Consider the following 14037-nt stretch of genomic DNA (forward strand, 5'->3'; position numbering starts at 1 on the left):
GATGGCTTCGCACAGGTAAAAGGTTGCCAACGTTAATTGAGGCAGCAGATTTGCTGGCATGGCCTGTCCACCTCTATTGTTCGGGGAAGAGTCGATGAGGGACTATTGTACCTGTAGCAGACTGCAGGTACGTACATCTGATCATTACCTGTCATTGAGGCCCAAATTTTGGATGTGAATGCAGACGTGTTAGTGTTGACCCTGTGACTGACCTTGAGGGCTGACCTTTTCAAAGACAGGAGATTGGAGCTCTTCGGCTTGGCTTCAATGAAAATTGATTGGGCATTCAGAATATCCACTGACTTGATTCAGAGCTGTTAATGTGTTTTGTGGCTGATCTGTTATACATACATTTGATTTTGATGTTATGATTGTGGCTTCAGAGATAATTATATTTTGAGGCCTCATGCCTTTACTGCTACGTCTGTATGATGGCATTTTGTTGTCTAGTTATTTTGTGTAAAAGTTGTGTGTATATATCGTATGTAAATGATTAGTTTTGCATTGGTATGGCACAGGAGCGCTATCCACCATGTAATTAATTGTTTCTTGTTTGTCATATTCAGCAAAGGATACAAAATTGGCTATATGATTCATAAAAACTTTATGATGCTGATGCAAAAATCAATCAGTTAGAAGCCTAACTGTCTGTGGCTGCTGTAGAATTAAGATATGGTGCAGTATGCAGGTGGGTTGAGTGGGGTATGTCACAGAATGGAGGTGGGGTATGTCACAGAATGGATGTGGGGTATGTCACAGAATGGAGGTGGGGTATATCACAGAATGGATGTGGGGTATATCACAAAATGGAGGTGGGTTGAGTGGGGTATATCAAAGAATGCAGGCGGTTTGAGTTGGGTATATCCCAGAATGGAGGTGGGGTATGTCCTAGAATGGATGTGGGGTATATCACAGAATGGATGTGGGATATATCACAGAATGGATGTGGGGTATATCACAAAATGGAGGTGGGTTGAGTGGGGTATATCAAAGAATGCAGGCGGGTTGAGTTGGGTATATCACAGAATGGAGGTGGGGTATATCACAGAATGGAGGTGGGGTATATCACAGAATGGAGGTGTGGTATATCAAAGAATGGAGGTGGGGTATATCACAGAATGGAGGTGGGGTATATCACAGAATGGAGGTGGGGTATATCCCAGAATGGAGGTGTGGTATGTCACAGAATGGAGGTGTGGTATATCACAGAATGGAGGTGTGGTATATCAAAGAATGGAGGTGGGGTATATCACAGAATGGAGGTGGGGTATGTCACAGAATGGAGGTGGGGTATGTCCCAGAATGAAGGTGGGGTATATCCCAGAATGAAGGTGGGGTATATCACAGAATAGAGGTGTGGTATGTCACAGAATGGAGGTGGGGTATGTCACAGAATAGAGGTGTGGTATGTCACAGAATGGAGGTGGGGTATATCACAGAATGGAGGTGGGATATATCACAGAATGGAGCGGGGTATATCACAGAATAGAGGTGTGGTATATCACAGAATGGAGGTGTGGTATATCACAGAATGGAGGTGGGATATATCACAGAATGGAGCGGGGTATATCACAGAATGCAGGGGGTATGTCACAGAATGGAGGGGGGTTATATCACAGAATGGAGGTGGTGTGTCAGATGTCAGAATACATACCAATATTTCATAATCTGTTGCAATTGATGTAATTAATCAAACAATGGAGAGACAGAACGTTCCAAATGTCTACAGAAGATTTAACTGAACTAGAAACCCAACTGCTTAGATATGCAAATGAGATCACTGAAGAAATAACTGAAGACGGAAGTGGCATGAAAATGGATCAGGGTATCGTTCGATGCACAGTAGCATCGTGTGACCGAGTTGGGACACGTAATGAAACGAGTTATTGATGAGGTCAAGGCAGTGGTCAGTAGAGGCTGGAGTGTTGACCACGCCGCAGGTGGTGATAGAACTGCTGCCCACCACCACCCAATGAAACCAGGGGAATAATTGTTTCTCGTGCGAGGAATTTGTTACTGAGAAAAGGTCATGGCATTGGCTTCAGAATGGATATGCGAAGATTGCTTGTTGACATGTTTTCATTGGGTGTGTGAGTTGCATCCATGAGGATGTGATAACCGGAACCTGACAGAGGTGAGCTTATGGGAACAAGGAAAGGTATTGTTATGAATAACGGATCTGTGGATTCAGGATCTGTGGATTCAATATCTGTTTGAAATTCTAAACCTACACATCCAGACATGGAATGTCATGAAGTATTAATATTATATCAATGGAATTAAGTTCTCCTTTGGATCAGATTTCTGTGTGAAAGGTGTTGGAGCTTCTGTTGATTTATCCGACGCCGTTTGAAATCCAAGTTGTTTGTCATTTTACCGGTAGATGATATGACGACTGATGGATTCAGCAACAGCCAGGGGACAGCAACATCATATGCGTGACCTAGCAACAAGAATAGTGCATCATCATCATCATGTGTTACCATGGTTACGTGACTACAGATTTTATTTGCTGTTTTCAATGAATTTTCAGCCATGTAGCTTTTTGAATACATATTTAATCATGATTCTTCTTCACAATCTTCACAATGGGATTAGCTGTTTCTGTAAGACTAGAACCAAATTATAGATTTATTTGCCTCAATTGAATGATATCTCCTGGACCATTTTCAGAGTCCTGGCAGATGGGAGTCATGGGGTTGGAATATGGAACTGCTACATTGTCAAATGATGACAGCCATGTTGTGTGTCGTAGCATTTGGCTGAAACTCAGGTCATTCTAGTGCTTAGCCAAGTCCCAACTGATTCTTAATGCGGCACCCTAAGTTCCCTGTGACAGTGTATCTGGTCCTATGGGGCTGTAATGGACTATAATATTATTTTATTTGCAGGAATGAAATTTTCAAATTGAAACTCATGTGACTCTGAAGAACTGAACGACCTTTAATTATTACTTTGCAATGGAGATACAGAATCATATAGGCCTTGTGCTGTCTTGGATCCTGTGGATGGTTTTGAGTAGGCTTTGATGACAGAATATTTATCATATATATATATACTCATTGCCAAAAGAAACTCGAACCATAGACAGACAGACAGACAGACAGACAGACAGTTTGTTCAGTAATTTAGGCATCACGGCCCATAGTACAATGCAGATTGGATATTAACATCTGTCACTTGATGTACATGATTAGATTTTAAATCTAGTTACACATTCCTCATTTTAAAGACATGTTTTAAGAATACAGAAACAGCATGGATCATATCAGGATTTTCAGAGTTTAGCAGATTTATCATTAACTGACGGTCTTCAAAAATACCTTGCAACATGGGGAGAAATTTAAAACTTAAATGGGAATACGTTTCACATATAAGTAAGACATGGTATTCATCCTCTACTTCTCCGGATGAACAGTTTGTACAAATAGAGCTCACAATATCACCGTCTTTGGATCTGCGACATACATTTACATTACAATAGTTCAATGAAATTCTAAGTTTACAGTAAGCTCTGATGAAACTTTTATCATTTAAACAAGTTAAATATCTTCATTTTGTAACAATGATTTTACTTTGCTGTAATTGCTAAGATAAAGTGATTCTTTATCTTTGACTTTGCGAACCATAGAAACATACAGGTGAGGTGAGGTGAAATGGGGTTTAACGTCACTTCCAAGATTATTGCACTTTTATAGCCACATGCATGTACGTGTGTGTGTTTGTGTGGCTGCTTGTACTAGTCCGAACTGATGCCGATTTATAGTGCTAGCTCACTGAGATACCATGCTGCAGTTTAACATGGATACCCCACTCAGACAAAGTATACTGACTCCGAGCCGACTAGTCCTTGTTTTAGCCCCTTAATGCCGAGCGCCAGACAGGGTAACAACAAGTACTATCTTTTAACGTCTTTTGGTATGGCGCGGCCGGGATCGAACTCCGGACCTTCCGCTCTCGGGGCGGACACTCTACCACTAGACCACGGAGGCGGTCAGAAATAGAGAAGTTTGTATGTTAAGAAGAGATGTTTCCAATGTGTACCACTTAATGACAAAACTAACAATCAGTCAAGTGTTACCAAAGTCTCTTTTCTTATCCCATTATGCTGCATCTGATTTCCAAACTTTCCATGCTAATCCTGCTTGAGACAAGTGGTGTATCTCGAGTCATGGATCTGTGACGTCACATGTGATGCGTTCATGAGCATCGGTTCACACAACATAATAGTAAGTTCGTTTGTGCATCGAACCAGTCTCTTGAATATGAGTAATTCTTCATATACTACTCAAAAGAAGTTAAGGATCAGCCGATTCTTTAATAATGGTAAAGTTAATCTGTCATGACATTAGAGATTAACTATAGTAATATGAAAGAATCAGGTGATCCTTAACTTCTTTTGAGTAGTATATACGAACCATCCTGTATGGTGTTCGATTGTTTTGTCAGTGAGTGTATGTGTGTGATGATGTGTCAATGTACATGGTAATAGCCAGGAAACAAGGTGGGCAGGTGCCGATTGTTTGAAGCCAGCCATACCCAGGTTGGGACATGCCCGCGTAAGCCACCTGTATCATCAATATTATTGTGTGGCATTTTACAAGCTGTAGCATCAAGGAAGACGGAGATGACTTATGAATTTCAGCACCTTTGTTCTTTCAATCGGACATTTCGGCTCAGGTGCGGGTACCATTATCACGAAGTAATCAACAACTCCAGTGCCGGCGAGTGCATTGATCAGGTGGTCAGGCTCGGTGACTTGGTTGATTACACGTCATTGTTAGCCGACAGTGTTGTTCATTGCTCACAATATCAAATCACAGTACTGGTATTTATTTCTTGACACGAACATTGACATTGTTCAGATTCACATGTGGATGTTGCCCTCTTTATGTCAAAGGCTATTTTTATGCAAATTATAATAAGATTTTGTTTTCTGATAATAATTGTACTATTTTCATGCAAATGATAAAATGATTTTGTTTTCTCATAATATTGGTATTATTTTTATGAGAATTATAACATGATATTTTTTTTCTGATGATAATAGTACCGGTACTATTTTTACGAAAATGATAACAAGATTTTGTTTTCTCATAATAATAGTACTATTTTTATGAAAAAGATAAAATCATGGGCGGATACAGGGGGGGAGGGGGTGGGGGGGTGCGCACCCCCCCTTTTTATTTCGAAAAAAATCTTTATTTCTGTATAAATTACCACCAAAGACAATAAATAGATCTTAATTGTGCACCCCCCCTTTTCAAAAAAGCTTTATCCGCCCATGAAAATGATTTTGTTTTCTGATGATAATAGTATAAAAATGTTTTGAAAGACAAACGACCTGATTTTCAGAAAAATTCTACAAAATATTTTGTTGAACAGACTTCCGTGTTTCATTGCACTATTTACAGGGAAGCTTAACCCTGAATCATTTGCTAGGTTGAATGGTGATAACAGATATGGGTGCCCCCTAAAAAGCCCTTAGGATACCTTTTGGACACACTGACTCGGGAGTGAGCTAGTGCCAGATTGCATCCTGCTACAACCAAGGGAGTGAACCTTGGAAGCACGGAAGGTCGAAGCGTCCCCTTCCCCGGGTGGTCACCATGACATTGTACACAATGTTGTAACATCGGTGTTCTAGAGGCATTGCAAGTGTTGTGATGGATGGCTTTGCTACAGGGTTGTGAGTGCTCACTAGACAGCAAACTGCCTGATTTATCAGCATAATCGTGGGAATTGGTTGTACAATCATGATTGATGATTGGATTATTCCTCCTGATTGATCTTCGAAAGTAAGGTTGACCTGATTTTGCTGTTTTTCGGTGTTTTGACATGTTCAGCTAAACCACATCACATGTAACAAAAACATACACTTAATTTTTAACAAAAACACACTGGCCTCACTCCTTCTCACTTTGTTTCTGACCGCCTCCGTGGTCTAGTGGTGGAGCGTCCGCCCGGCGAGCGAAGGTCCGGGGTTCGATCCCTGGCAGCGTCATAATAAAAGACATTAAAAGATGGTACTTGTTGTTACCCTGTCTGGCGCTCGGCATTAAGGGACTAAAACAAGGACTGGTCGGCTCGGAGTCAGTATACTTTGTCTGATTGGGGTATTCATGTTAAACTGTGGCATGGTATCTCAGTGAGCTAGCACTATGAATCGGCATCAGTCTGGACTAGTACAAGCAGCCACACACACATACATGTGCATGCAAATCGCTATATAAGTGCAATAATCTTTGACGCGAATTTAAACCTCATTTCACCTCACCTCACTTTGTTTTCAAGTACTGAGTAGTAAGTAGTTAATAAGCCTTCACAGGGAACGAGAGTGATTTAGGGTTGATAGAGGTGGCAAAATTTGACAATTTTGTTCAATTGTTGGCTGTTTGGTATTCCAATCAATTTTCAATCATTTCAATTAATTTGAACATCACTGATCACGGGAGTTGTACAATATCAGAGTTGAGCATATTTGGTTAGAACATTACATGATAATGAATTCTTTTACTCAATTTGTCTGAATTGTTTTCATGTAGAATAAAGCTCCACACAGACAATATGACAACAGCATGCTCCAATGTTTGACCAGCTTGATGTGCTTGGCGACTATGTCGTAAGAGGCGACTTGTTGTAAGAGGCGACTAACAGGATCGGGTGGTCAGGCTCACTGACTTGGTTGATGCATGTCATCGATACCAATTGAGTGGATCGATGCTCATGATGTCAACCACTGGATTGTCTGGTCCAGACTTCATTATTTACAGACCGCCGTCATATAGCTGGAATATTGCTGAGTGTGGCGTTTTAAACAACAAACCAACCAACCTAGTCTCTGTTTTCGTAGATTCTGTGGTTATGCTTTTCACTTTCTAGAGTTGTTTCCCTTAGCAAGCCAGATTTAGCTGGCCATTGGGTCGAATCCCACACTTCGGGTGTTCGTGATAGATTAATCTGGTAGGCTGGGATATAACTGAAATACTGTTCAAAGTGCTGTTTTCACAGGTGCAATGGTGGTTGTGTGTTTTATTACCACATACTAGGGCTGGGACAGGTAACTCGGGTACTCGGGTTGTGTGGGTACTGAGAAGGACCCCGGTATCCACAGGACTACCCGGACCTGTGGTTATTTATGTGATATATTGTTTAATGACAAAATTGATCTAGAACTATGTGGTTACACTACAAGTCACTAATGTTCGCATTTCTTTCTGACTATGCACCCATTCTTTTATATGTTTGAATAAAGACAAAACTTCAGTCAACTTAAGTGTATGCATGACCAGATTGTTTTATACATGTCCCTAAATACATTTTGTCCAGGGCTACGGTAAAACTATTCCTTATTGGACATTTTGTACCTATCTCTCAAGACCTACAGCGGGTACCTGGGTAGTGTCGGGTAATAGGCGGGTGGTTGCCCGGGTAGTAACTTTGGACACGTCCTGGCACTATCCACAGAGTTAGAAATAACAAAACGTATGTGCACTTGTGCAAATATCACTTCCTGCGCACCAGTGCCTTGTGTCCGTCATTGTTGACGTCATTCGATCGCATTGTGATGTAAGGACAGAATGACGTCACACTAGAAACAACGTCATAGATGAAGATTGTTGACGTCATTAGACAAATTGTTGTTTCCTCGGACACCAGTGGTGATAAGAGCTTTTTTGTAAAAGGGAGTTCCAAAGGATTTAGTAATGATTGGTAATGAAGAAATAATTACACTCACATGTGGGGGCACGGATGGCCCAGTTGTCTAAGGCGCTGCGATTCGCTGTGCAGAGTTGCGTCCCTTGGGCATGCCAGAAACCTATGATTGTGGGTTCGAATCCCGGTTCGCCCCGATTATGTTTCTAGGTTTGTCAACAACATACCCGTGCTTGTGGGTTTCACCGAAGTGGTAAACGTCTGAGACCTGCATCACTTTGTGCTTTCCTCCCACATTAAGCTGACACGCTGCGATATAACTGTAATACTGTTAAAAGCGGCGTTAAACCCCACTCACTCACTCACTGTCTCACTCACTCACTCACTCACTCACTCACTCACTCACTCACTCACACTCACATGTGTGTCATACTGATTTTTTTAAACTCGTGTAAGAATTCATGAATACTCTCGCTATTGCTTGGGAAATACAAGAATTCTCACACTCGTTTTGTAAAACACATGCTCGTATAATAAATAATCTTTATATATCTGTTATTGTTGGTGTTATAGACTAGCTGTATCACTATTTATATATGGCAATATTTGTGCAACAGACCAGCCGAGTTCAAGTGACGTCACATCAGACATAATTCCACGATAATGTACAGGCCAGTCAGCCGACACGTATGGGTTTTTCTGAGCGATTAGCCAATGAGATAGCATGATTCTTAACAAGTTATTACAGTGTATGTTATATCTGGCAATGTTTATGTTACAGACTAGCCGAGTGAGCGTCAACGACTTCCTGAATGTCCTGATGTGCGACCCAGGCCCCCAGTGTCTGATGTGGCTCCCAGTACTCAACAGGATGGCCCATGTGGAGAATGGTAGGAACACCCTACATAGCAGACTACCTTGAAGATCCGGGGTAGAAAAGGTCTTCAGCAACCCTTGCTCGCCGTAAAAGGAGACTGTGCTTGTCGTAAGAGGCGACTAACGGGATCGGGTGGTTGGGCTTCAGTGTATGCATGACCAGATTGTTAAATATGTGAATCTAAAAAATTCCAAATCGGACATTTTGTACCTATCTCTTGAGGCCTACAGTGGGTGCCCGGGTAGGGTCGGGTAAAAGGAGGGTGGATACCCGGGTAGTGAATTTGGACTTCGTCCCAGCCCTAATGGAAAGGTACACATGCATTATACCGGACACCTAATTTACACTCTGCCGTGTTTGTTTGATGCCAATATAAAGCTGCACGTGACAGCATCACTATTTAAGAAATAGGGCAAAAGAGCTCAAAAGTAAGCAGAAAAAAATAACCCTGCTTGCATTGGCTTGCGACAGCTTCAGCAGTGACATCCCGTCAGAGCCACATTTCAGCGAACACATATTTTGTATCTGCTTTGGTAATTAAGCATTACGTTTACTTACGAAAACATTTAATTCAAGCTGGTGATTGGGGGCAAGCCCCCCAAACCCCCTGTTATTTTTAGCGGGGTGATAAAAATAGTGTATGAAAAACATAGAAATCATTACCAAGGAATGAGCTTGTGCACATACCTTACCAAAATGGCGGAAGGTGTCCAGTATAATGCTTCTTGCATAATGGAAATAAACTGATAATGTTCTCCTTCGTGAAGATAAGACCCATGAAGATCCGGGGTAGAATAGGTCTTCAGCAACCCATGCTTGCTGTAAAAGGCGACTATGCTTGTCGTAAGAGGCGACTAACAGGATCGGGTGGTCAGGCTCGCTGACTTAGTTGATGCATGTCATCGATCCCAATTGCATGGATCGATGCTCATGCTATTAATCACTAGATTGTCTGGTCCAGACTCGATTATTTACAGTCCGCCGTCATACAGCTGGAATATTGCTGAGTTAAACAACAAACAATCAATAAATTGTGAAGATAATCAGAATGACAAATCAGTGGCACGTCAGACATGACGTAACAGAGGGATGCCTTTCATCAGTTTTGTTTGCTCTGTCCGTTACCATGACAATGTGTTCTCTTCCTCACGACGACATGATCTGTTTCAGTGCTTCATCCTGTTCAGTGCGAGGGCTGTCACCGCGAGTCGTTCACCGGGTTCCGCTACAAGTGCCAGCGCTGTTTCAACTACCACCTCTGTCAGGATTGCTTCTGGAGGGGCCGCACCTCCGCCAACCACCGCATTGAACACGAAATGAAAGAATACACCACATATGTAAGGCATTCTTCCTTTACAAATATCAGTGTCGCGGTTTTTAATGTGAGAGATTTTATTACGAGAAAGGTTGCCCCAAAGATATTCCAGGGCATGCTAGGCTCCTAGTAACCAATGCTTGTCACAAGAACCAACTTATGATGATCAGGTGTACACGATGTGTGACCGCGTGTCATCATGGCCTGCGTGTTGCTCTTGCCATCAGTCACTGGTTTTGACTATACTTGTCGTAAGAAGCGACAAACGGGATCGGGTGGTCAGACTCGCTGACTTGGTTGATGCATGTCATCGATCCCAGTTGCGTGGATCGATGCTCATGGTGTCAATCACTGGATTGTCTCGTCCAGACTCGACTATTTACAGACCACCGTGATATAGCTGGAATATTGCTGACTGAAGTTTAAAACAGCATTCACTCACTCACATTTTTTAAGCCACACATTTTTTATTTTTTATGTCACGGACCCGCTGCCCCCACTGAAAAGCAGCCGGTCCAGGAGATAAATTAAACATAAAATTATTTATTTATTTATGTCTCCCACTGTTTATATAGACACTTTTATACACTAAAAGTGTTATATATATATTCCATGTCTACATCACTGTTAGTGATTCAGGTTAATCAGGAAGCCAGCTGCAGTTTTAACCCCATGGCAGAAAGACTTTCATATGAATAAAAAAATAAATTATTGACATACCTACTTATTTTTATTTTTATATCGATTGGCCTTGTATGGAAAAGCTGGAATTAAGTATTCCAGCATCAAAGAATGAAAGTCAGAGAATTGAAATTAATGGTTTAATTGATGACAGTAATTGAGAAAATTTTGTGTATGATCATGCCTAAGATATTGTCTTAAGAGAAGACATTTGCGGGGAAATGGCAGTTGGTTTAAAAAGTTGATAATTAAAGTAATTTCCCCATTGAGAAACTCATAATATTTGAAACCATGCCTTCTGATGATTGTGAAATGAAGTAAAAATTAGTAGTAAATAGAAAATGAAGGTGACTAACTTGAGGATTGCTATTGCAGAAATCCCAAGCCAAACAGATCGGTCACTCTATACGGAAGTCCTTCCAATGTACGCCGGTCAAATCCACTCAGAAAATGCCACACTTCCCAGATGCACCCGAGAAAACCATTGATCTTTCATACATTGTGTAAGTTTCATACATCAGTGCCGTAGCCAGCTGGGGGGGTGTTTATAGGAAACAGTTTTATTTGAATTAAGTTGGGGACAAGCGATACTTGTACAAATATTTGCTCCCCCTGTCAAAAAAAGTTAACTATGGCCTTGTACATTGTGTAAGTTTCATAAATTGTAAGTTTCATACATTGTAAGTTTCATACGTTGTGTCAGTTTCATAAGTTGTGTAAGTTTCATGCATTGTGTAAGTTTCATACATGTTAGAGGTTTCATATGTTGTGTAAGTTTCATACATTGTAAGTTTCATGCATTGTGTAAATTTCATACGTTGTGTAAGTTTCATACATTGTGTCAGTTTCATTCATTGTAAGCTTCATACATGTAGGTTTCATACATTGTGTTAGTTTCATGCACTGTGAAGTTTCATACATTGTGTCAGTTTCATACATTGTGTTATTTACTTACATTGTGTCAGTTTCATACATGTAGGGTCCATATGCTGTGTAAATTTCGAACATTGTGTTGTGTACAAGTTTCATGCATTGTAAGTTTTATACGTGTTGTAGGTTTCATACACTGTGTAAGTTTCATACGCTGTGTAAGTTTCATACATTGTGAAAGTTTCATATGTTTATTGTGTTAGTTGGGAGGAATTTTAGGAAACAGTTGGTATTGTGCTGATTGAGATTCTGAAGTGGGATATATTTTAATTATTCCCCCACCTGAACTACACATTTGAGGAAGGAATACGACCATCAAACCGCACTGCATGTTTTTACTTGTCCATCTTCAGATATAAGTTCAGTCAGCAGATAGTGCACCCACCATCACACTGAATGCCAGGGTTCTGTTCCACACATCAGTTAATACAGTGCATGATCACTCACATAGTGCATGTTGATCTACAAGTATTACCCGTGTTTCACAATATTCTGATTTTTGTTGAAATTTTTGTTGTTGGTTTTTCAGTCCACCAACACCTATACCTGTTCACAATGGATTCCCTGATCACCCCATTATAACATCAGGGGATGTGTCTTCCCTTGACAGTAGCTCCGCCCCTAGGAGGTGAGTGACAGCTGCGGAATGTTGTGCAGCACGCGACCACTATGTCAGTTCATGCTTGTGCAGCAGGGTGGCGAGTGTGGCATCCTGATGGAGCACCCTGCACTGTTGTCATATTGCATATCATATCTGCACTCACCATTTCTTACATCACTTAGTAAGAATTAGTTTTGACGTGAGTGTTATTTTTTTGGACGGCTAGTTCTTGAGTTATGTCTTTAAAATTATGTTTAAATTGGGTTCAAATTAAAGCTGTGGTAACAGATGGGTTCAGAGTATATATACGGAGATATGATACACTGGACAATAGGAGAACAGGACATAGAGATTGCATTGAGAGTTGCACTAACTTGGACTTTCCCAGTGGGTATGGTTGTCTCCCTTGGGTATTTTTAGGCAGAGTAGGTCCCCAGTACCTCGTGCTTGTCTTCCTGTGGCTATAGGTCCCAGTACCTCATGCTTGTCTCCCTGTTGCAGTAGGTCCCCAGTACCCCGTGCTTGTCTCCCTGTGGCGATAGGTCCCCAGTACCTAATGCTTGTTCTCCTGTTGCAATAGGTCCCGAGTACCTCATGCTTGTCTCCCTGTTGCAGTAGGTCCCCAGTACCCCGTGCTTGTCTCCCTGTAGCAGTAGGTCCCCAGTACCTCATGTTTGTCTCCCTGTGGCTTGTCTCCCTGTGGCAATAGGTCCCTAGTACCTCATGCTTGTCTCCCTGTGGCGATAGGTCCCCAGTACCTTATGCTTGTTCTCCTGTGGCAGTAGGTCCCCATTACCTCATGCTTGTCTCCTGTGGCAGTAGGTCCCCAGTACCTTATGCTTGTCTCCCTGTGGCAGTAGGTCCCTAGTACCTCATGCTTGTCTCCCTGTGGCAGTAGGTCCCCAGTACCTCATGCTTGTCTCCCTGTGGCTATAGGTCCCCAGTACCTTATGCTTGTTCTCCTGTGGCAGTAGGTCCCCATTACCTCATGCTTGTCTCCTGTGGCAGTAGGTCCCCAGTACCTCATGCTTGTCTCCCTGTGGCAGTAGGTCCCCAGTACCTCATGCTTGTCTCCCTGTGGCTATAGGTCCCCAGTACCTCATGCTTGTCTCCCTGTGGCAGTAGGTCCCCAGTACCTCATGCTTGTTCTCCTGTGGCAGTAGGTCCCCAGTACCTCATGCTTGTCTCCCTTTGGCAATAGGTCCCCAGTACCTCATGCTTGTCTCCCTGTGGCAGTAGGTCCGAGTACCTCATGCTTGTCTCCCTGTGGCTATAGGTCCCAGTACCTCATGCTTGTCTCCCTGTGGCTATAGGTCCCAGTACCTCATGTTTGTCTCCCTGTGGCTATAGGTCCCAGTACCTCATGCTTGTCTCCCTGTGGCTATAGGTCCCAGTACCTCATGTTTGTCTCCCTGTGGCTATAGGTCCCAGTACCTCATGCTTGTCTCCCTGTGGCTATAGGTCCCCAGTACCCCGTGTTTGTCTCCCTGTGGCTATAGGTCCCAGTACCTCATGTTTGTCTCCCTGTGGCTATAGGTCCCAGTACCTCATGCTTGTCTCCCTGTGGCTATAGGTCCCCAGTACCTCATGCTTGTCTCCCTGTGGCTATAGGTGCCCAGTACCTCATGCTTGTCTCCCTGTGGCAATAGGTCCCAGTACCTCATGCTTGTCTCCCTGTGGCAGTAGGTCCCCAGTACCTCATGCTTGTCTCCCTGTGGCAGTAGGTCCCCAGCACCTCATGCTTGTCTCCCTGTGGCAGTAGGTTCCCAGCACTTCATGCTTGTCTCCCTGTGGCAGTAGGTTCCCAGCACCTCATGCTTGTCTGCCTGTGTCAGTAGGTCCCCAGTACCTCATGCTTGTCTCCCTGTGGCAATAGGTCCCCAGTACCTCATGCTTGTCTCCCTGTGGCAATAGGTCCCAGCACCTCATGCTTGTCTGCCTGTGTCAGTAGGTCCCCAGCACCTCATGCTTGTCTCC

General features: G+C 42.6%; 1 protein-coding gene across 2 annotated transcripts in view; it reads left to right on the forward strand.

Moving 5' to 3' along the window:
- Positions 1–14037, forward strand: part of LOC139478679 (dystrobrevin beta-like) — a 173257-nt gene that overhangs the window by 82037 nt on the left and 77183 nt on the right. For both annotated transcript variants that reach the window (XM_071261245.1, XM_071261244.1), the window contains 4 exons: positions 8438–8546; positions 9704–9870; positions 10905–11032; positions 11989–12087. In XM_071261245.1, coding sequence (XP_071117346.1) covers positions 8438–8546; positions 9704–9870; positions 10905–11032; positions 11989–12087 — 503 coding nt within the window. The remainder of the gene's footprint in view (positions 1–8437; positions 8547–9703; positions 9871–10904; positions 11033–11988; positions 12088–14037) is intronic.

This window comes from Haliotis cracherodii, unplaced genomic scaffold (genome assembly GCF_022045235.1).
Source record: "Haliotis cracherodii isolate W230 unplaced genomic scaffold, xgHalCrac1.p SCAF_4, whole genome shotgun sequence".
In the NCBI taxonomy this organism is placed as follows: domain Eukaryota; kingdom Metazoa; phylum Mollusca; class Gastropoda; order Lepetellida; family Haliotidae; genus Haliotis; species Haliotis cracherodii.